The sequence below is a fragment of the Crocodylus siamensis genome, chromosome 9 (genome assembly GCF_052110815.1).
Source record: "Crocodylus siamensis isolate JL-2025a chromosome 9, ASM5211081v1, whole genome shotgun sequence".
NCBI lineage: Eukaryota > Metazoa > Chordata > Crocodylia > Crocodylidae > Crocodylus > Crocodylus siamensis.
Window position 1 is genome coordinate 37,482,378 of NC_143403.1, and position 22,231 is coordinate 37,504,608.

The 22,231-nt window shown below is 45.4% G+C and overlaps 1 protein-coding gene across 8 annotated transcripts in view; it reads right to left on the minus strand.

Annotated features, from left to right (window-relative positions):
- Positions 1–21,930, minus strand: part of KIFC3 (kinesin family member C3) — a 48,212-nt gene extending 26,282 nt beyond the window's left edge. For 6 of the 8 annotated variants that reach the window (XR_016444186.1, XR_016444187.1, XM_090062874.1 and 3 more), the window contains exons 1-4: positions 21,567–21,586; positions 20,057–20,174; positions 13,273–13,459; positions 4,188–4,384 (exon numbers count right to left, since the gene is read on the minus strand). Coding sequence is in view for 6 of the 8 variants with exons in the window: in XM_090062874.1 (XP_089919000.1) it covers positions 4,188–4,384; positions 13,273–13,402 (327 nt within the window). In the remaining 2 variants the exon portion in view is untranslated. Of the gene's footprint in view, positions 1–4,187; positions 4,385–13,272; positions 13,460–19,658; positions 19,746–20,056; positions 20,175–21,566 lie in introns of those variants that run through there. The other 2 variants (XM_090062873.1, XM_090062878.1) reach the window with 2 other exon arrangements.
- Between the last annotated feature and the right edge of the window lie 301 nt (positions 21,931–22,231).

The window sequence follows — 22,231 nt, forward strand, 5'->3', positions numbered from 1 at the left end:
CTGGACACGCCTCTGATGAGCACAGAAGCAGGTCTGCAGACACAAGGGCATGGCAGAGCATATTTCTGTCCAAAGACACCAACTCTGTTTTTCTTAAAAGGAGAAATAAACATTAAAATGGCCAAAGTGGTTCTAGAGAATCTGGGAATGTGCCCTGCCTCCCTTCTCCCTCTAACTGGAATTAAAATGACCTCATCATGATTAGCTTCCCATGGCTCCTCTTGAGAAGAGACAGCAGAGTATTCAGGCTATGCCTCTTCCCTCTATCCTACCCCTGTGATACCAAACCTTAAAACTAATGACTAAGAAATAGGGCTATAATGTCTTTTCACTAGCGCAGAAAGGGACCCTAATGGAGAACTGGGCTCAAGCTGGTAATTTTTCCAGCTTGGAAAGGCAGAAGGGCTTTCTTAGCTTCTAAAGGGAAATTCTCAAATTTTCCCCATGAACTTTTTTTTCAGAAAAAAAATCAATTCAATGCACCTTCCTCTCCAATTTGTGACTGCAGATCCATCCTCCATGGGGCAACTAGAGCAGTTTGTAAGGGGCTGTAATATTATTTGCTTAGAGTATTTAAGCTTCTTTTGAATACCTTTTGCCAGCTGAAAACCAGACTGATGTGCTAAAAGAATCTGAAAAGAAAAGGCCTCTGTAAAGCACAATTTGAGAACTATGGACTTACACACACAAAATAGTTCCACTGTGCTGCAATTAATTATGTTCAATTGCTATGTTACACCCACATAAAGAATTGAAGTTAGAAGTACTCAAATACCTGATATTGTCTGAGAGAAGCCAACCTAGATGCTACATTTTAAAAAGTTACACTCTTGGGTGACAGATTACCTAAAGATCAGGTTTTAAGACAAGTTTTTATATCACTTAAGACTAACAAAATTAGAAGCTTCTATTTGGAACAAAAGATATTCCCCTGCAGTTTTCACAATACACCGCAAGTACTGAAGCACCGAGAAGGACTCAAGAACCAGAAAGTGAAAGGAGTTGCTTAAAGTAGCCTGTTTTATCCTCCAAAGTAAGAAAAATGTAAAGAACATTGACAGTGAATAAATTTAAAAAAAAAAAATCAACTTAATGATACAAAATATTTATGTCCATAACTTAAATTTCTAACATCCCTTTCAAATTGAAACTTTACATTATTTCAAAGAAACAATACATTGAAAAAGTATAAAAACATACAATAGCAAACACTTACAGCCAAATTATTTTGCAAGACAGCATACATTCTTCAAGGCAACCACACATTGACCCATAACACTTCATATCCTCCCAACTACTGTCAGATCATCCATGTCAATATCTTTCAAAGGAATAGTCTTTACAAACACACATACACAGCTATTCACCTAGCAAAAAAAAAATACTAGAACTGCCTCTCTCATGCTAGGACTACATCTCTCATACTAAGTTCACTATCAAAAACTCACAGTGCTAAATCAGAAACCAATAGCTCATCTCTCTTCCTCAAGGGAGGGCAACAACAAGAGACACTGATTCACTTCACCTAGTGCTCCACCTCTTCCTGGGAAAATAGGTGGAGTCTGACTGATCTTCTGGCTTGAAGATGACACCAATGACTAGAGATGACACCAACTAATTTTCTGTCTCTGGCACTAGGTGTGGCCTATACCATCATCCTCCAAAGTTGCTTTAGAAACATGGGGCGTGTTTAATTACCCCTCTCCTTTGCCCACATACTAACTAGTTGTTTTTCTCCATCTGAGAGCTTCCTCCTGCACACATACTCTCTAGATCAGAGGTTCTCAGCCTTTTTTCATTAATGAGCACTGTCATGACTTAGCCTTTTTCACAGAGAGAGCATTAACAGAAAATCAAATAGATATAATCATCATCCCATCATCACTTATGCCTTTCAATGTAATTCTTGACCTGCTTTCAAGCACTGTTTTTGGATTTATTGGAGAGCACTTTGCACAAATCACGAGAGCACTATAGTGCTCGCGCACACCAGGTTGAGAATGCCTGCTCTGGATGGTAATTTCATTAGCTGGTAAAGAGCCAGATTCTGCTTTCACTCTCATTGGAGTCATGTAGAGTAACCCAACTGAACCTAATACAATTACCATCAAATAAATTCAAGTAGTAACTGACAACACAATATGGCTATAATCACTTTTAGAGTCATTAACCGGATAATACTGATACATATAAGGCCTTTTATTATGACCTTACATTCCCACCTTTTTTGCAACAAAAATAAATTCACGATGCAAGAACCTACAACGCTGCAACAAATGATTTAAAACACTTTATTCTTTTTGGTTTCTTAAAAACCGCAGAGCATCTCCTTTCCTAACATACAGCCATCCCCTCCCTATTTCACAAACATTTATTCCCTTTACCACTTTTCTCCCTCTCAACTAAAAAGAGCTGTTTTTTGGATTTGCTTTTTATTTCCTGGCATAGGAAAGATACAAAAGTGAATCTGCTTGTTCAGTTTAATAAAGCAATGTTACTGCACTCTTTTTGGGCCAGTGTAATTAATAACAACTAAAGCATAGCTCTAATTCTCTGTTTTCCTAGGTGACAATACCTGGCACTTAAAGGTTATGTTTCATCAAAGGATTTATAAGTACTTCAAAGGGTTATTAATATGTCGCAACATGGACTAATTAGTAGATACACACTGAAGCTGAGGCAAACAGATGTTTTGCCAATTGTTCAGATAAAGACAGAGACATAGTGTCTGGAACTCAAAATCCTGATTTCAAGTATTTTGTTCCAACTGCTTCACATATAAGTTTGCTTTTACAGCTGCAAGAAAAAGAACAACAAACAGTTTATCTAGGCCAAGGGTGGGCAATTATTTAGGCCTGTGGGCCACACAGTTTTGGTGAGCTGTCATGAAATGGGTCAACACCCCCCTCCCAACCCCGCCATACTAGCTCACCAAAACTCCATAAGGGGCCGATCCCATCAGTCTAGCTGCACGCCTTGACCATGCGAGTCCCAGTTGCTGCTTACTGGTTTGGTTCTGCAGGCTGCCATCATTTAGCCAGGGATCCCAGCCCTGTCCCTGCCTGCCTGTCCCACTCCTGGATGCCACTCCCCACCGTCCACAGCTCCAACCCAACCAAGCACAGAGAGGAGCTACAATCCACTGCCTACATGTCCCTGCTACTCCCCACATGGCCCTGACTGTGGAACCAGCACCTATCACAGGAGCATGCAGGCAGCTGATTGTGCTTCTGCTCCACAGTCAGCCTGGATGGAGCTGCAGACAGGCAGGCAGTGAGTGGCTGGGATCCCCAGCTAAGTGGTAGCAGACTGTGGAACCCAAATAGTAAGTGGCAGCTTCATGGATGATGGGACTGGGTGTCAGGTGCTGAAGGACCCCAGGGCCAATGGAACGCAAGGGGCTCCCACCAGCTCTGTAGTCCTGGCAAGGGGCTTCGCTCTCTGTGGATGCCCCAACTCCTGGTGCTGCGCGGAGCTGAGAAAAGCATTAGCCCAGTCCAAACAATGCCAAGAGAGAGACTTAAGTGGGTACCAGGCATGGCAGAAAGGAGCCAGGGATGGCAACAAAGAGGGTGAAAGCAGGAGCTTTTCAGCAAGTTGGGGCTCAGGAGAGCTTGGGCTGAGCACAGCTGCATGGGGTACATTGGGCGGCAAGTGCCACGCAGGAGCCATATAATGGGGGTCACACTAGAGGCACTGTGCAGTAGGGGTGATTGGGAGCAACAGCTCTGTGAATACAGCTGGTTGCTACCGGGCTCCTGTCCTGAGGTTCCTGGTGCGAGGTCCTGCCCTGCAGCCTGCATTAGGCACCAGTGCTCCCTCCGATCACCAGGGCAGGTGAGCAAGTGTGGTCGCCTTGGTGCTGGGGTTCCGGCTCAGAAGCCAGCAGCTGCCTCTGCTCTCTTGGCGGGCATGTCTAGCATTGTCAGGTGTCCCAGCCCAGACTGCCCTCTGTGCCTGGGCTGTGTAGGACCGAGGGACCTGCCACAAGCCAAAAAAATCCTTCTACAGGATGTATTTTGCCCACCCCTGATCTAGGCCCTATAAAGATTGCTTTAACAATATTTTCTTGGCAATAGCAATCTAATTTTAAAAAAGAATTCAAGCAGGTTAAAAATTTGACCTAAATGCCATGACAGCATCCCTCTTCACACTCAAAGTTATCTGCCCCACATCTCAGGCAGTACCTGATCCTGCAGTTGGACAGACACAGTGAGTTCTTCATTCTCCTGTGCAGACAGTTTCCCCTGCAGAGCCAACAGCTCTTCCTGCAGCTGTAGCTTTTCTTCCTGCAACTGAGCCATGGATTCCACCATCTTCTGGATCATAGGAAACTGCCGTACTCCTGGCAAACTGGAGCATTTTCCACTAAAGAATCTTCCACCTACAAAGAAGAGTGTTAGAATCATATTTATGGAGTGGCAAACAGACACATGTATAGGGCAGAGGAGTGGGGGTTTGGAGTGATGGGAATGACTTGACAAGCCCCACACCACAAAAAGCCAGTAACTGTGGACTTTAAAGAAGGATGTGATATATGACTGCAGTGCAGCAGGAGATGAAAAGGAAAGGGCCAGGCCAACAGAAGCTATAGGGGCAGTAAAAATGCCCGACCCCTTTCTGACCTGTGAGGGCTGGTGCTGCTGCAAAGGGGCCTTGCATGGCTCAAATAACCACCTGCTGCTCCAGTCAGCATTCCAAAAACTTTGTAGCACAGGACACTTAGAATATATTGTGTTTAGCTCATAGTAAGAATTAATGTGCTGTATGAACTGAACTGGCTCTGGTGTGGCATAACCATGGCTTTTAGGATTTGCACACATAGGGGATTTGGGTCTCAAACCAGCAGAGCTGGGACCAACAAGCAGCTGATTTTCAGCCTCAGCTCTGACACCAAAATGTGGCTGATTCAAGACATGGGTACAGTGTAGGCGCTAGGACTGACAATCAGCCAAATGTCAGTACCAGTCCAGGGACCAGAGCTCAGCCAATTCAAAACTGTGTACCCCCGTGTTGGCAGCTCCTAGAAACCATATTTGCATTGCACCAAAGCTGGTTCACAGCTCCAGTACAGTGCCAGGGCTGGGACTGACAGGCACTGCACCAGGGTGGTTGAGACTCTAGTGCAATCCTGAGACAACAAACTGTTCATAGCATCTCTGTGGAGTGGTCAGAATTATGAATTCGAGATATGCTTCCTGCAAAAAGACCTAATTTTACTATAATATGATCATACTTAGCATGAACACACAAATGCTCATGTTTTAAGTGCAGTTACACCCTTAGTCTAACGTGCAACATGGCCCTGAGTGTGGGATCCAGTCAACAAAAACAGCACAACTTTGCCAGCCCCAAGAACAAGCTCCAGTGAGGCTCCAAATGTAGAAAATGAAGCCTTCAATAGGAAAGATTTCCCCATCACCACCACCGCCCTACCCATAACAAGCAGTCATACAGTTAAAGCCATTTATAACAGTTCTGTGCACAAGTGGCATTACTGACAAAACAAAACCAAGGCCCCAACCCTGAAAGCATGTAAATATGTACTCCTGTGAGCAATTTTATTGCAACTGACAGCAGTCACAGCAGTGAAGTTACACACATGCTTAAATGTGTATAAGATCAAGATCGATTACAGTATCTTAAAGGGCAGTGGAGAGAAAATCCTGATATTTAACACCTTGAAAAAATATTTTTTGTTTTCCTTAAAAAATATTCAGCTTGCTTATGACAAAATGGTGGCCACCAATACAGTGAAAGTACATGGGGAACAACGTTCCAGGCAAAGACACAAGCACAGGTGTCAGAGAAACAACAGAGTGAAAGAGAGAGGACACAGAGACGTCACATCTCCAGTCACACCTGCCCATGAAACTCTCTGTGGGAGTCTGGCTGGTGGAATGAACACAGTGACCACACAAACACATGAAGTTCATAAATACCGCACTGCCTCTATGCCCTGGGCCAAGGAGTTCCTCACCCGCTGACTTCTGCGTTCCTGTCACCACAAGCAAAAAAGACAGACAGAGGAGCCAGTGATTTTTTTTGGTAAGATATCAAAAATCGCTTTGGGGCAAACAGAAGTATAACCCAATAACCCAACTGCAAAGGACAATAGGCCTGTCAAGGGGTGGCTGAGCCCTGGAAACAAATGTGTTGCTCTTGGCCAAAAGCAACATAAGTGAAGCAATGTGCTAGCCACAACTGAGAACCCAAAGGCTAAAAAGTGATGTGAATAATACTGAAAGGTAACAGAGCTAGAGACTCACTGTAACCTGTTCCATAAGAACACCTCTTTGATTTTTCACACACAATTCCTATTCATAGAAATGTAATTTGGTCCTGTGCAACAGTAACAACCAACAACAGTAGCAACCAATCTACACAGCGACTCTTGTCTATATATCAAGGCAGTCCTCATAATACTGGAGAGCAGTTTAATCAGTCTTAGACACTGCTTAGCTATTTTCTCATTAGCCTGCTCTCATGAGACGACAACTGATGTCACACACAACTCAGGAACGAGGACCAAAAGTCACCTCACAGTTCATTAGGCCTTACCGTACCGTACTGACTACTGACACTGATATTGTTGGTAAATCATAGGAAAATAGAGCTGGAAGGAACCTCAGGAAGTCCCCTAATCCAACTCCTTGCTCAAGGCAGGAACATTACTGTCTAAAGTATTCCTCAAATATATCCGTCTAACCTGCACACAGAAACTGCCACTCACGGAGATTTCAAAACCTCCCGAAGGAATCTGTTCAAGTGCTTAGCCACATAAGGCACCTACGTACATGCCCAACGCCTGCCTTGATGCATGCTAATAATAAGCACACGATTAATCAAGTCTGCTGGAGCCTGCTAATTAGCACACTCCGGCAGCCTCAGTGTCATGTGTATCCAGCATCCCTGTGCTTCAAAATAGCGGCGAGAGCACTTTAACAAAAGCTGGAACAAACTTTAGTTAAAATGCCCCCAGCACCATTTTGAAGCATAGGATGCTGAACACACAGATGCTGCAGGCACTTTAATTACAGTGGCTCCCAAGAGCTGCTTTAATTAAGTGCTCCCCCACCCTGGAACACATGGAAAGATGCCCTTAGTTCAAAAGCTCTTCCAAATATTCAATATCAGTTTCCCTTGTTGCAATTTAAACCCATTACTTCTTGTTCTATCCACTCTGAACACAGAGACCAGTATACATAACAAGTCATTTTGGATTTGAAGATGTATTAAATCCCTCCTAAATTTTCCCTTCTTCAGACTAAATAATCTCCAGCCCTCTGCTGTCAATAAATATGTATGATACCTGCTGGCAAAAAAAGGCATCCCAGTCTAATCTAAGGCTTGGTCACATTCAGGATAACAACCAACTACTGCTATCAGTTACTTCAGTAGCTCAAGTGGCAGAGATATAAATGGTAAATCTAAAAGCTGATAAGCTACAGGTATACAAAATACCACATAAATAAAAATTCTGCCCTTTTTTCGTTTGCTTTAGGATATTATAACCCCAAACCCCACATTAAACAGAATCTTGCTAAGGTTGTGAAATTAAGCATTCAAAAGTTAGGAAACACCAGAATTAAGACTGTCCATGCAACTTTTAATTCTGCTACCTTGTAAACGCATGAATGATGGAGTCTTTAATTATGTGAGGACAGGATATCTTTTCTGCAGGCCTGCTGCCTCAAACAACAACTTTCTTTATTACAGAACCCTGATTCATCATCCCTGGAGTTCAGTGCACCCATTCTCTATGAATGAAGCAGCTGCTCAAGGAAAAACAGGCAAGTGATCACACTGCTAAATTAAAAAACGTATCATAGAGCGCGTGCACACAGGAAGATGAATTCAAACTTCACATGCAATCTTAATTGTAGCATTTCCCAACTGAAATGCTATTGAACTCTATTAAAGCAAAAAACCAATGTTATTAAGTTCATAAAATCAAGTATGTTCACAGAGACCTACCTGTGCTATACCTCATTTAATTAATGCTTGGAATACCTGGTAGCCCTCAGGTGCAATAAACCAAGACTGGCTTGGCTTTAGGTTTATTGTAAGACTAGGAGAAACTATGCTGGGGAGAAGGGAGAACCTGTGACCACCAGGAATAAAGAACTTTAACTAACTGGTGCTGGAAACAGCACAGGCCTGTATCACTTCTGAAGGCAAATAATCATATGACTAGCTAGTTGCAAGCAGCTTCTGTTACTTGCTATGTAAGAACTGTAGGAATGCTTTTGCTGCAAGATATTTTTTCTGCGTGAAGCTTGTATCACTATCTCTGTAAGATGAAGTGTTATTATATAATAGCTATATACCATAATGCCGTGTATTTAGAAGAGTTGCTGGTTAATAAAAGGAGCAACAGGCTAAAAAGTAGGTATTGCTGAGGTCTAATCCTAGTTCCACCATGGGATTTTGGGCATTTAAAGTGGGCCAACATTTTTGTAAGTGGGCAGTGCTTTTTGGTTGCCTCAATTTCTGGGTGTCCAATACACCTTTCAAGTGTCTCAAGTTGGATGGTTAAGAACACTGGTCATGTTTTATTTGCTTTGAATCTATTTAATGCTTTAGTTCCCTCCTCTATAAAATAGGGCTAATACCACCTCCTGGGCGGGGTTGCAAAGATTTCATATTAAGAAAAGAATTTGCAAAATTATATATCAAAGCAAAGCGCTCTTCCTTTGGGAGTGTTCTCTCAACTCAAAAGAGTTAGACTGGGATTAAAGGTAGTGTCAAGGCATGTAGGAAAGCCCAGTGTATCGGAGTGTATTATCCATTTTAATCCTGTACTGGGACACTGAATCCCTCTGCTAGGAAATTTAAGCATTCATCTAAAAAACATAACAATCAATTCAAACACAGAACAGAAATAATTCTATCCTTTGAAAATGTTCCCCTTTTGTCCAGGGTATACCATTTGTTCCAGCATGTTATCATCTAGAAAGTGTCCTTGGGAAAGCCAGGACTAGAAAAAGTTAGTCTACCAACAGAATAACGTGGCCTGCATTATATAATATGCCATGCAAACTTACCGGTTTCGAAGCTAATCACACAGCAGTGTTCCATGTATGCCCAAGTTCAAAGCAAGGCAGACAATACACCAGGAGGGACATATACAACACCTGAAAGACTTTGGGAGTGACTACCACTGAATGCCACAAAGACTGCAGCCAGACATGTACACAAGTGCTTATAAAACATGCTCACTACATGCAAGGGTGGATCAGACTAAACAATTTATATGGGGCATTTAATGCTTAAGTATTACAAAAGATGCTAAAGTAGCTAGCTGTTGGTGCATAATGTGCCCTGTTGAATATTAGGTCATTTCACACTTTCTGGATTTTAAATTATTTATAGGTTTCTTTGCTGTCTCTTGGGCCTTCCTACACTGCGCCTTGATAGCCACATCCCAGGGAATGGAGAGTCTATAAAGCAGAGAAGCCTGCTACAACTACAGGCAGAGCAAGAAAGGAGAGCAAGAAGCATTGGATGTAGTGAGCCTGAGCAAAAAAATGAACCTGAGCATTTTCCTCAGGCAGAGTACAACCCAAGAAGCCACTAAAAGCCATGGAAAGCAGCAAACTGGTCCCAAGGGATGCATGTAAGCGTGATGGGGGGTTGGTCCCCTAAATTGAAATGGTGGGTTTTTAACTGTAATGATTAAAACCCCACCATTTCAATTTAGGGGCTTCTATTATTATTATGGCAAGGGGTCCGATCCTCTCCCCTTTCCCCCACAGAAAGCTTGCCAGTATCTCCTGCAGCCTGGAAGCCAGCTGCCAGCAAGCCGAGCAGCCGAAGCTGAGGGGGGGCAGCAATGTCCCCTGCAGCTGCTCAAGTGGGGTGCTAGCTGCATGGGTGCTGCCCCAGCTCAGGCTTGGGAAACAGTGCTGCCTCCAAGCTAGGGCAGCGCCTGCCCACTAGCCAGCCGCCCCAGGTGGTGCCACCACCACAAAGGGAAGAACTGGAGCCCCCTGCAGCTCAGGACCCACTAGTAGCTCGCCTCCTGGCTGTGGGAGAGGTAGGCAGGCTCCATGAAGAAAACCGATAAAAAAGATCAGGCCCCACGCTGCTTTTTTCTCCTCCCAGCGGAACCTGCCTGCACAAGCTGCTGCCAAGCCACGTAGCCATTGAGCCATGGGAGAACCTGGTCCTTCCCTCTGTGGTGGTGGCACCCCCTGGGGCGACCCAGACGGGGTGCCAGTAGCTACCCGAGCTGCCAGGAGGTCGAGTGGTCCCTAAGCTGGGGGACAGGCCCCAGTCCTTCACTCCATGGCAGTGGCGCCCCGGGTGGGTCACTAGCTGTGCAGGTGCTACTCCAGCTCAGGCTTGGGGAAAAGTTGGATCCAGCAGGTGCTACCTCTGAGTTGGGCCAGCCCCTGGCTTGTTAGCACTTCACCCAAGCGGCCCCAGGAGGCACCGCCATCGCAGAGGGAAGGACCAGGCCCTCCCACAGCTCACGTGGGCAAGCTCTGCTGGGAAAAAAAAAAGAAATGGTGAGGGGCCCAGTCCTTTTTTTCCCCCCACAGAGCCTGCCCACCTCTGCAGTTGGGGTGCAAGCTGCAGGGGGCCCCAGTCCTTCCCTCCACAGTGGCAACACCCCCATGGCCCTCCAGGCAGGCAGCTAGCAGGCAGGTGCTGTCCCAGCTCGAAGGCAGCACCCAACCCAATCTGTTTCCCAAGCTTGAGCTGAGGTAGCACCCACACAGCTAGCAACCCACCCAGGTGGCCCCGGGGGGTGCTGCTACTGTGGAGTGGAGGATAGGGGCCCCCCACAGTTCAAGAGCCACTTGGCCTCCTGACAGCTCACCACCCAGGCACAGGAGATGCAGGCAGGCTCTGCAAAAAAAAAAAAAAAGAAAAGGATCAGGCCCCTCGCCACTTCTGCCCTTAGCCCACCTCTCAGAGGATGAGCTGTCAAAAGTCTGCAACCTTACAAATATCTATGTTGCAAACTACACTAGATGCAGACATGGTTTAGTTTGCAGCATAACAAGCTCATTTAAATCATTAAAAAAACCTGCATGTTATAGCATGACAACTAAACTGCACAAATGGGCAATTTTTGCCATGTGTACAAGCTCCCAGGGGAAGCAAGTGAGGAAGTAACTCAGCAGTTGCAGAGGGAACACAGATGGAGGTTCTAAAGCCTTGAAGATAAATCCCAGGAAAAACACAATGTATATGGATTCTATCATTTTCATACATAAAAAATCCCCTACATAAAAAGTTGCACATTATATTTCTCTCTACCCCTTGCATTATTTGTCTCTTTCCCTCTTGCCAGCTAATAGATTCATAATATTCCCTCTCTTTCTTGGGCTCCTTACTGTATTTTTGTCATTCCTGATTCCTCTCTTTAACAGTAGTATCCTCCTCTCTTCACTCCTGTGTTCCTTCACATGTATGCACATGCAGGCATGTAGGCTCATGCACTCACACATGTGCACAAACACACAGAGTCCTTAGGCCCCACATGAGGCAGATAGGCCTACCACAGACATCCTCATAAATTCTACACCAGAGCCAAGTGGGGAGTGCCTCACTCCAATAGGTCTGGACAAGCCCAGATAATTACTTTCTGGTGATGGGAATAAGGAAACAATGGAAATGAAAATTAACTTCCAACACGGTTTCTGTTTAGCCTCTCTCACCGAAGCCAGTAACACCCAATTCTGATTACACTCCCACCAGGGAAAGTCATAAGTAATGCCACAGATAAAATGGAGTTAGACTGGAATAGGCGAGGGGAGGAGCATCAGACCTAACATCTCTGTAGTCACCTGTATGCACTATTAATGAAAAACTCTCACCCTCCAAACAGTTTACAGATGTGAAAAGAACACTTATAACCTCTTGACTGTCCTATAGATAAGAGGATGGACTACAAGACAAAACAGCAATAAGACTTCATTCCTGTAAATCTACATCACCATTTCAGCCATTAGCCTAGCCAAGGAAAGGTTAATTACAGGGCTGAAGGACTATTAACAGAAGACACTCTTCCCAAAAATTGCATGACCATCAGGGAGAAGGCCATTAGAATTCAAAGGTCATAGTATGAAAAGAAGCAAGAACTACAGTCTTTAAGTGCCCTTAACTGCCCTTTATTTTCTCTCATAGTACAGAGACCGCAGATGAGAATAGGACATTTAAAACAGTACATTTAAAACTGGACCACCCAGAACAGCACTGTTCACCTAAGACAACAGAACTAGGTTTACCATACATCCAGATTTTCCTGGGCATGTTCTCTCTTTGAGTCTTTGCAGCTCCATCTAAAAATCAACAAGTGTCCAGGACTCTGGTCTGCTCAGCATTAAAATTTTTTCTGGTACTTCCCAGCCTGCCCTAGCAAGGAACTGCTTGGGGCTGGGACAAGCAATGGGAGGGCAATTGAAGGTAGAGGGCATCATGTGCACGTGGCCAGCATGCAGCCAGGCAGGGTGGTAGGACCAACTCTGACAGCTGCACACAGGTAAGTCTATTGGGGGGGGGCGTTGAAGGGCCAGGGCTTGGGCGCTATCCAGGGCAGGGGAAGTGCCTGCCAGGCTGGGGGAAGTTGTCCGGATGCTGGGACTACAAGGGAGGTGCCTGCCCCTCCACTGGGGGAAGGGGACAGGGAGCCCCTTTGGGGGCATCAGGGAGCTGCGTCACCAGCCTGGCAGCACCAGGGCCAATTGTGCTTGCAGGGGAGGCATCTGGCAGACACTGCAGGGCTGGAGGGAGCAGGGAGCTGCTGGTTAGGAGTCAGGGGCAGGACACAAGCATATCAATATCCCCATCCCCCTCCCTTCCTCTCCTCTCCCCTCCCCCCACAACAGGTGTCTTCTTTTTTTAAACTGGAAATACGGTAACCCTACACAGAACAGGATACAAACTGAGGAGATGCAAGGCAGGAAGATCACAAGGATGGGAGGCAATACACTGGGGATAGGGGTGGGGGTCCTAATTCAACTGTGAGAAGTTTCCTTGAAAAGAAAGAAACAGACACCATTACTCTGCTTCAGACCAGAGGGTTAATTTAAGTAATCAGTGGTCTTAAGCAATCAGCAGAGATTTTGTCACCTGTGTAAACACTTGATTTGCATTTGCTCCTCATTTAACCAAATTAGTTTTCTAGTAAATGACCAGCTTCTATTTATAATGAATGCAGTCACTGCATTCACTCTAAAACAAGGACATCCATCTACCCCAGCTCTTTCCACTGCCTTCTGATTTTGTTACCATTTGTTCTCATGCCTCCCCCTTTACCTGTTTTCTCAATGTTCATGATGCTGGCCTCCTGCCCTTGAGCAGCAGTGTCCAAGTTGGAGGCAGACCCTGGCCCCAGCTTCTTCTGTGTGCCCAGCTTCTGGGTTTCACTCCGTGTGTGCAGTTGCATATGCGTCTCCTTGTTCCTCACCCGACCCCTGTGCTCACACACCCTGTCTTGCAGGTCCTGCATCAGACACATAAATAACAAGGTTCTGTTGAAAGGGCACTGTAATACCCAGGAAGCACAAATACCCTCTAGACTTCCATCCTAGACTCTAGGGCCAAGTGTGATTTTTGAAAGGACACGTTGTGCCCAAGAATACTGAGATCATTTCAAGCATAATAGTACTATACAGGAATTCAAGATGTCCCAGTATTTTTGTCCTCTTCTCATCTTCATTGCTTCTTCACACTACTCTGATCCAGTCAGCTCCCCAGCTGCTAATAGCAAACTGTTTCTTGTCCCTGCTCCAGCCTACTTGAACTCTAGCTGCAACACCCCTCAAAAGCATCAGTGCCCTGCTCTAAAATGTCCCCCTATTTTCTTCTTCACCTTCCCTCTCAGTGTTCATCACCCTGATATTTCCAGAGTTCAGTTGCAATGCAGGAGACAGGCAGCAGCAGGCACACACAGGGATTCAAATACAAACTACAATGTGAAAGCCAACATCCAACCTACTGTTCATTTTTCAGAAAAAAGAGAGTCTATTTTGGGGAAAAAGGGAGGAGGAGACAGACAGGGTGCAGGAAAAGAAAGGATAACAAAAAAAGAAAAGGAGATGTTCAAATGACAGTGACGGAGGCAAATTCATTCATCACACACCAGGTGATTTCCTGATTGCAGTCAAGCAAGTCAAAGAGACTGATGAGAAATAAAAAGAAAGAAAAAATAGTTTAAAGAGGCATTAAACAAGACAAGACCTGAAAACCAGAGACAGAAATATGCTTTAAATCCTCTAGTCCATCCAACTTCAAACATGGTCCCGTGGAAAAATGTTGCATTCATTATATTTGCTAGTGCCTTAACCAATCAAAGTTGAAATGATCCAAGTAATGGGGCTTCCTCCATGGCCCCCCAGAAATTATACCAAAGCCTAAAAGCCTTAATGTTCTAAAGTCTTGCTGACATCCAATCTTCATTCTGCTTTATTTAATTTCACCCTGTTCCTTCCAGGTACAACCCAATCCTTGAACAATTTTAAAGTGCTCACCCTGCTGCATTTTTACACTTTGCAAATGTTGGTAATCAGTCGCATCTCTTCCCTCCTTCATGGTTAGTTTAATAAGGATGCATGCATTTAATTCCTTTAATCTCTCCTTGTAAATCAAAGGCTCCAGCTTCTTGATCATATTCATTATTTCCTGTGTTCTTTCCAAACCGTCTATCCCTTAGTGGTGGAATGAGGCCCAGATCCTTATACACTATCAGAGGCAGAGTCTTATTACAGCCTATCACTTGTGTGCTCCACAAAGTGTTGCATTGGCATGCAGCTTTAAGTCCAAACTTTGTGCTAGCTTTTTCTGCTGCTGTATCACATTGCAGGCTCATTTCCAATTTGGTATCCATGGATCATTTAACTACAATGAGCCACTGCTCAGAGGCAGAGCATGAGAGCAAGCATAACTCCTAATTTGGGATAAGACTGCATATAAACTCTGGAAGGATAGACAGCAGTAATCCCAATTTACATATCAATTGTTTAGTATCTCAGGGATGGTGGGGAAGGATGGTGGGGAGGGGGGAAGAACTGTACATTCTTCTCCATTCAAGCTTGTTTCCACTATCACAAGACTGATCAAACTACTTCTGGTGCCATGCCACGGCTACTAGAATGTCCTGCAGAGAAGACTTTTAAACTGTCTATATAGATCATTTTATGGAAATCATCACTACTGATCTAGCATCAGTTCATTCAGGTATGTTAGAGCACAGTACATCCAGCCATTTCACCACAGAATATTTTCTAACCCTGCTAAGACCAAGTCTCAATGACCCAGTGATAAAAATGCCAGTGGCTAACTCACACTAGTGCTTTCAGTACTGGTATCACCTACCATCCGTGCAATTTCCTAGGACAGTATTAGATTTCCTGAAAACTGCCAGGGCAGGTAAAGGCTTTAGTGCAATCTGTTCTCTGACCCAGATGAGAAAACTCCCTTACCTTGTTCAGAAATTATTTCTACCTTATGTAAGAACCAAACACATTACCCAATAGATGGGCAGTGCCGAAGAGATAAGTCCCTGTCTTGAACAGCATTCAGCCTAAAGGCTTGAGCAAGTGGAATACACAAAACAGACTGACAAGTGATCATTAGAACTGAATTTAATTTCAGCAGCAGCAGGAGGACTGATTCTCAAACTGCAGCCAACAAATGAGATACTCCATTCCTACAGTGCCTTTCACCCCAAATTCTAAAAGCACTTTACAAAAGGTCATTTGCCAGGATACACAGATACCTTAGAAATACAGTTTAAGTGACCTGACCAAAGCCCCAACTGAGCTAGTGGCAGGAATTAAAACAGAACCCAGGAGTCCTGTCTCTGTTCTTTGTTCTAACCTTTCCATATAAAAACCCTGTCACCTTCTCTCCCAATCCTGTAATCATCATGGTAAATACTGTCACAAAACCCTTGATCTGGGGAAAAGATGTAGGCAATGCATTTTCTCATCTTCTTCCTCTTTTAAATGATCACTGTCTGGCTCAAGGATAACACAGAAAACATTAGTCTCAAAAGTTCCACTAAGTCTTTGTCACTTCCTCACTGGATTTGATTTCCTAAACCTTTCCAGACAATTCAGCTATTCTTCCCCCCACAACAATCTCCTTTCATTTCCATTCATGGATTTGGGGATTACACCAAAATGCACAACAGAATAAAAGGGATTTTGAAAAGGGAAAATCTGGTTTTAAAAACTAGCACCAAAATTTGAGAGGATTGTTTTAATTGCCTGGCAGTTACTGCTTAGCTAGAGTGCCTGCTTTATTTCCTATGGGGCCTTCCTCCTGGGAAAACATGATATTTAGTTAGAACAGCTGTGAGCTCTCCCAACAGGACACCTATCATATTCATCCCAACAGGTGGCTCTCTGGGAAGTTGAGATCTTTACTACTGATGTGGAGAATTGGAACCTGTATTGATACTGACCCCAATTCTGGGCCATAGTCAAGCTGAGTTCAACGCAAACCCAATATCACTAGAATGCAAAGAGGGCTGTAGGGAACTTTTACACCTCTCAGATTCTGGAATGGCAAGTGAGCAATTAAAGACCTAGAAACAGCTTCAGGGAATGCTCTGACTTATCCTGTCTGCAACATCCCCAGGGGACCACTCAGCAGACCAAATAAGCCACAGCCCATGTCTCTTAACATATCCCTTCTTTTCTGAAGACATGACCACAACATGCCCATGGAATAGAGCTTGTAATGGGGCTTTGTGCGCAGTGCCCACAAGTCCACCAGCCCACTGCCACCTTGAAACTCAGCTTACATCTCAGGTTTTCCTTAGGAAAAGGGGTAGGAACTGATCCAACTAGTCTTTTTACTCCTTTTCATTACAGACAGATGACTTGAAGATCTCAGGAGCACATTTAAGTGATGATTCTTCTCCCTCCCTTGTAAAAATATATTTACAAATCTAGACAAGTCCATCAGGAAAGAAGAGGTCACCAGTACTTGAGCCCAGGCTCTGCAGTGTGCTAGAGAGTCCTTACTGGTAGAGTCAGGTAGAGACCATGTGGGTTCCCAGGGTCAGACCAGTTCATATGGAGGATTTTATGTTGGACCACAGTAAGCAGCACAGGAAACTGGGCAGAACTGCTCTCTTCACTGCCACTGGTGAATGAATCCTCTCCACTCCTCACACAACAAAAAACAATGTTAAACAAACTGACTAACTGGAGACTGGCTAGGAACACCTTGTCTTGCTGAAAAGTGAGGAGGGTCTCTTTTAGGGATCTGGTCTCCTTCGAGCTGTCTCTGCCCACCCCCTTCCCCCATTCTGTTCCATGTCATCCATCATCATGCTAGTAACTCAAGCTGGTATTCAGCCCCCTCCCTTCTCTGGCTCACAGCCAAAGTCATTAACAACTACAGTGAAGCTTTCAACTCCTGCTGCCCAAAATACTTCAGGTTAATGGAGAAACTGAGAGCTTTGTATGAAATCTCAGCCACAGGTCTCTCCCACATACTAAAGTAGGGGGAGGGTAGGAAAAGGGCTGAGAAAAATTAAGCAAAGATACAGCCTCAGCTGAGTGAGCAAGAGTCCTGTCCTATTCACTTCACAAAAGACCCATTCTTTCTTTTTAGCATGTTGTTTAGAAAATGTAAAACACTACTCAAGAAGTAAGCATTATTGAAATGTTTGCTATGCTAATGAGAGACACAAGTCCTCCAGGGCAAGTGAGATCTGTCAGCAAATCCATACATGTTATGGGAATTAATACTGTAGCTTCTACAATCTGTTTTTGTATCTTTATGTAGAAACCTGTAAAGAATCCTAGACTGACTTATACAAACTCTCATTCCACAAGCCTGGGAGACACTTGAACTTTTCTATTCTGGCAAAACCTCATACAAAGAGACTGGTAGTCAGGACTCCTGTGTTCTCCTCCATATATGTTCTCCTCCTCCTATATGTGTTCTCCTCCATTTGCCTGCCATGTGACTTCACTATCAAAGATCTTATCCAAAATAAGTTGCCTGACCTGATCTGCATCACAGAAACCTGTCTGATTAAGAATGTAGGTACAGAAGTGCTGGCTTACCTCATACCACATGCTCTATTCACCACAGAACCAGAACCAGACAGGACAATCTAGAAGCAAAATCACTGTTCTGTTCATTGTTAGTCCAAATTAACAGAAAAGCTCACTTGGGGGTGTGGGGGAGAAGGAAGGATTATCTAACAGCTCTCTCAATGCTCAGCTGGGATGATCCCAAGGAAGGCTGAAATGATGCTGGTGAGAAGGAAGCACTTTAAGTAACCTGTCTTGTCAACATCATCCCCAGTCCTCACATGAATCTATTATCCCAGAGCTGTAAGATGATGCTTTGGGGTACTGCTCAGTAGTACTGGATACATGAATCATTAAAGGTGCAAAAGACACCTCCAACTAGACAAGAGATTGTAGTCCATGCTAAGGGGTGGTCATGGTGAACTACTCACCAGTGACGTCTGGACTTGATTATAAATCATTCCAACTAAAAATGCAGCCCAAGGCCCTGAAAAATCTTTAGCTGCTACAAAATCATAGCAACTCTCTGCTTAAGTAACACAAATCATCATGACCTCAACTTTCATTGCCATAAAGTGGCACAAGCTACTCAAGAGAATATTTCTCCCTCTATGACCATCACTATCTATGACAGCTATTTCTCATTCAGACAATTAATACACCGACCAGCAGAGGGAAACTTGCAAGTGAGAGGAACAAAACCTGTACTTCGGAACCGATTTCTGGAAGAAAATAAATAAATAAATAAATAAAACATTCAGAGCTAAATGCAAAACCCTCTCTTTGATTTAGATTTTCCTTGATCAGTTCACCTCCCTCATGAATACACAACCCCCTACCATCAATTAATCAAAGTAATTTATTTTGTAATTGGGAAAGTAACAGATTCTTGCTACAGCTTTGGTTTTTAAATACTGTAATTGAAAAGCACTCAAGAGACTAAAGGTGACTAAAGCTGTAAGTGCAGAGACAGATAGATAATCTCTGCTAAATCACTTCATCTCCCACTATGTTTCTTTAACTGTCCGTATATAGGAACAATGGTATTTCATACAGTGAAAATGAACTAATGTTTTCAAAAGAACTTGTGGATCATAGGATGAATAGTGATGTGTACATGCAAATAGTATGCATTATTATTCCAGCACCAAGCAGGACATAGATAGATTTTAATCACACACAACACCCACTCTCCACCTTTCTGTTCCTCAATACCCACCATCCTGTCCACCTAATACCAAAGGAATGCAGAAAGGTCAGTGAGGAAATGAGAAAAATGTATTTTCAACCCCTCCACCCCCACAACTGCCCTGCCTCCCAAACATGTTTTTATGGTCAGCAAGAGTTAAAACGAACTTTCAATATCAAAGCAGGTACAACTGTCCAATAAGCTACTGCCAAAGCTTAAGAACTTAAGATATCACAGCAAACAATGTTTCCCATCAAAAATCTCTCCCCAAAAAGCCTGGCATTAGCATTTAGCCCCAAAGTGACCCTGAAGCCCAAGACTAGCATGAGACAACAGCTCTAGCTGTGTGGAACCCCAGACAAGCAGCAGCAGGTTTCAACAAGCAGCTTTCAGTTCTTTCAGCTGCTTTCTGAAAACATTTCAGTCCCTGTGGAACACCACACAAAAACTAAACTCACCTATTTGGTTTACATGCAGTTGGGAGACAACACACCCTTTCAAGGAGCCGAGATGAAGGACGACCAGAAGCCACGTGTTTTTTTGTTCTACAAAGCACAGATAATCATTTCTTTCATGTGTTAAAATTTAACTTTTCTCCCAAGGCTTCTCATTAAAAGAGGGGGCAGCACCCTCAACACAGCAGCACCTTTATCAGCCAAATCCTGTTGTTACCTAGCTTACATTTGTACGGGAATCAGTTTCCCCAAACCTTAGTTTCCTCTCTGACATCTGAAAAACAATGTCAGAAATGTGGACTCACTGGTTTCCGAGCCTCTCCTTGCCAGAGTGTGAGAAAGGGCAGGAGCAGGAATGGGCCGGGCATGGAAGGTAGGCTGAGCCATTGCACGATACTCACCGCCTAGAGGGAGGTACTTTTTCCACAGGTCTTTCTCTGAGGGATTGGGTCTCCAATCCCAGGTCTTGCAAGATGTAATCATGGCATCGCGTTCCCAAGAAGACTGGCACCTCAGGGCCTGGGAATCAGTGCAAAGAAAGTTTTGGGATCAGTACTGGATCAAATACTAGCTGGAGAAAGGTAACAGCCCAATGTGAAATACTCCAGCAGGTTATGCAAACAGCAGTGCTGCAAACTCAACCCTAACCCCAAACCATCTTGCAACTATCCAGATTTAATGCTGGGGATTTATTACAAGAAATACTGAAAAGCAGATCTTACACACACTGTGCTCATCATTCACCCAGTAATTCCTCTCCTATTTCTAGCTTCTTTCACTACTAAAATTTGGTTTAATAACTTCTTAGATCATGAGTTATTCAGGGCATAGACCATCCACTGCCCCTGGCCTGGGGAGAGAGGGGCAAGATATCATAAGGCAAGATGAACCAGCAACCTTCCTATGAATCTGAGCATCACCAAGCACAAGGACCAAGAAACAAACATCAGGCTTTTACCAGCTCTGCTCTCTACAGCACTGTGCTGTGATCCTGGCAGAGGCCTTCAAGTTAGCACAATACAAATAAATCAACTGAAAATATGCAGTCGTAATTCAGAGACAGCATCTTGCATTGGTTTCCTCTTCAGCAGAATACCCTTTAATTTACATGCTTGCAATTTAAATCTGATTTGATGCTGGTGATCTGACTTGGTGCTGGTGTTATACATCTTTAATGAGAGCATTATCAGGCCAAGCTACAGGATGAACACTACAGAGGTTGGGAAAAGGCAGGGGAGACAGCGAGAGAGAAGCCTTACCCACAAAAGAGGTGCAGCTGCCCTTAGATACTCAGACTGCCCTGGCCCCCAAGTCTCACTCAGCCAGGGAAGGACTGCCTCACCCACTGCACAGCCCTTTTTAAATTCTCCGGTTGATGTTTGAGGACTGGCAGGGTTTACTCCTATCCAACCTCAGTGGGATGGCTCAGAATCAGTGCCCACTGCTGGCATGCCCACCTGTGTCCTGTGCAGCTCACCCACTGGGTCCCCTGTGGAGAAAGCACCCAGGAACCAGCCCAGGAGCCCAAAATGCCCCCAGCCCCTGCCTGGAGGCTTTGTTCTGGCTCTAAACCCAAACCCCAGGTGGAAGGAGGGGTCTGACCCTGAAGATTAACTCGCCAAAGGGAACAGCTACAGAAACAGGTCTGGGGCTCGGCAAGGGGGAGGCAGCATGAAGGGCATCAGTTGCAAGTAGGGGTCACCACAGCCCTGCGCTCTGCTCCAGGCCTCCCAAACCAGCGGAGACCAAGCCAGGCTGGTGGGTACCCAGGCACTGCCACACCCCCCAGGCAGAAGCAGGACAGTGGCTATGAGGAAAACTGAGTCCGGGGGGGGGAGGGGGAAGCGCCCCTGCCACCGCCCCGCCCGGCCGGCCGAGGACCCCCCGCCCCGAGCCCCGTCCCGCACCGACCTGTGCCCGCGGGGCCGGGCCGGGCCGGGCCGGAGCGCAGGGCGGCGGCCGCTATCCCGCGGCCGCGGCTGGAGCTGGAGGCGGCAGCTGGTGCCGCGCGGGTCGCCCGGCCGGAGCCGCCCCCTTCTCCCGCTGTCAGCGCCGCGCGGGGCGGGGCAGGGGGGGCTCCCCCCGCAGATACTTTTCCACAGGAAACGACTGACTCCAGCCGCCGCCGGTTGCTATGGCGACCCGCTTCCCGCAGCGCCGTCGCCGCTCGGCGCCCGCACCGCACCGCACCCCCGGGCGGGCTGGTCCGGGGCCACCGCGGCACGCGTCCTCCTGCCTGCGCTGTGCTGTGCCGTGTCCCGGGCTCAGGCGCTGGCCGCAGCTGCACGTGCTGGGGGCGTCTAATAACGCACCACTGATACTTGAAAGACGCCCCCCCCACGCAATACCCTCGCCCGGGGGTGTCCCGAGACCCCTTCAGGGACGCCCCGCGCTGCGAGGTGGGCAAATGTGAGGCACAAGGGGAACGCAGAGGTCTCAAAAAGGAAGCCACGGTCAGTGCTAAAAAAAAACAAAAACCCAGCACTGTGGCCCTTGGGTCTTTGCAACGGAAACATGGCTGCCTTCAGCCTTGCTTTTCCCTAGCCGAAGACCGAGTGAAAACTGAAGAGCGGCCT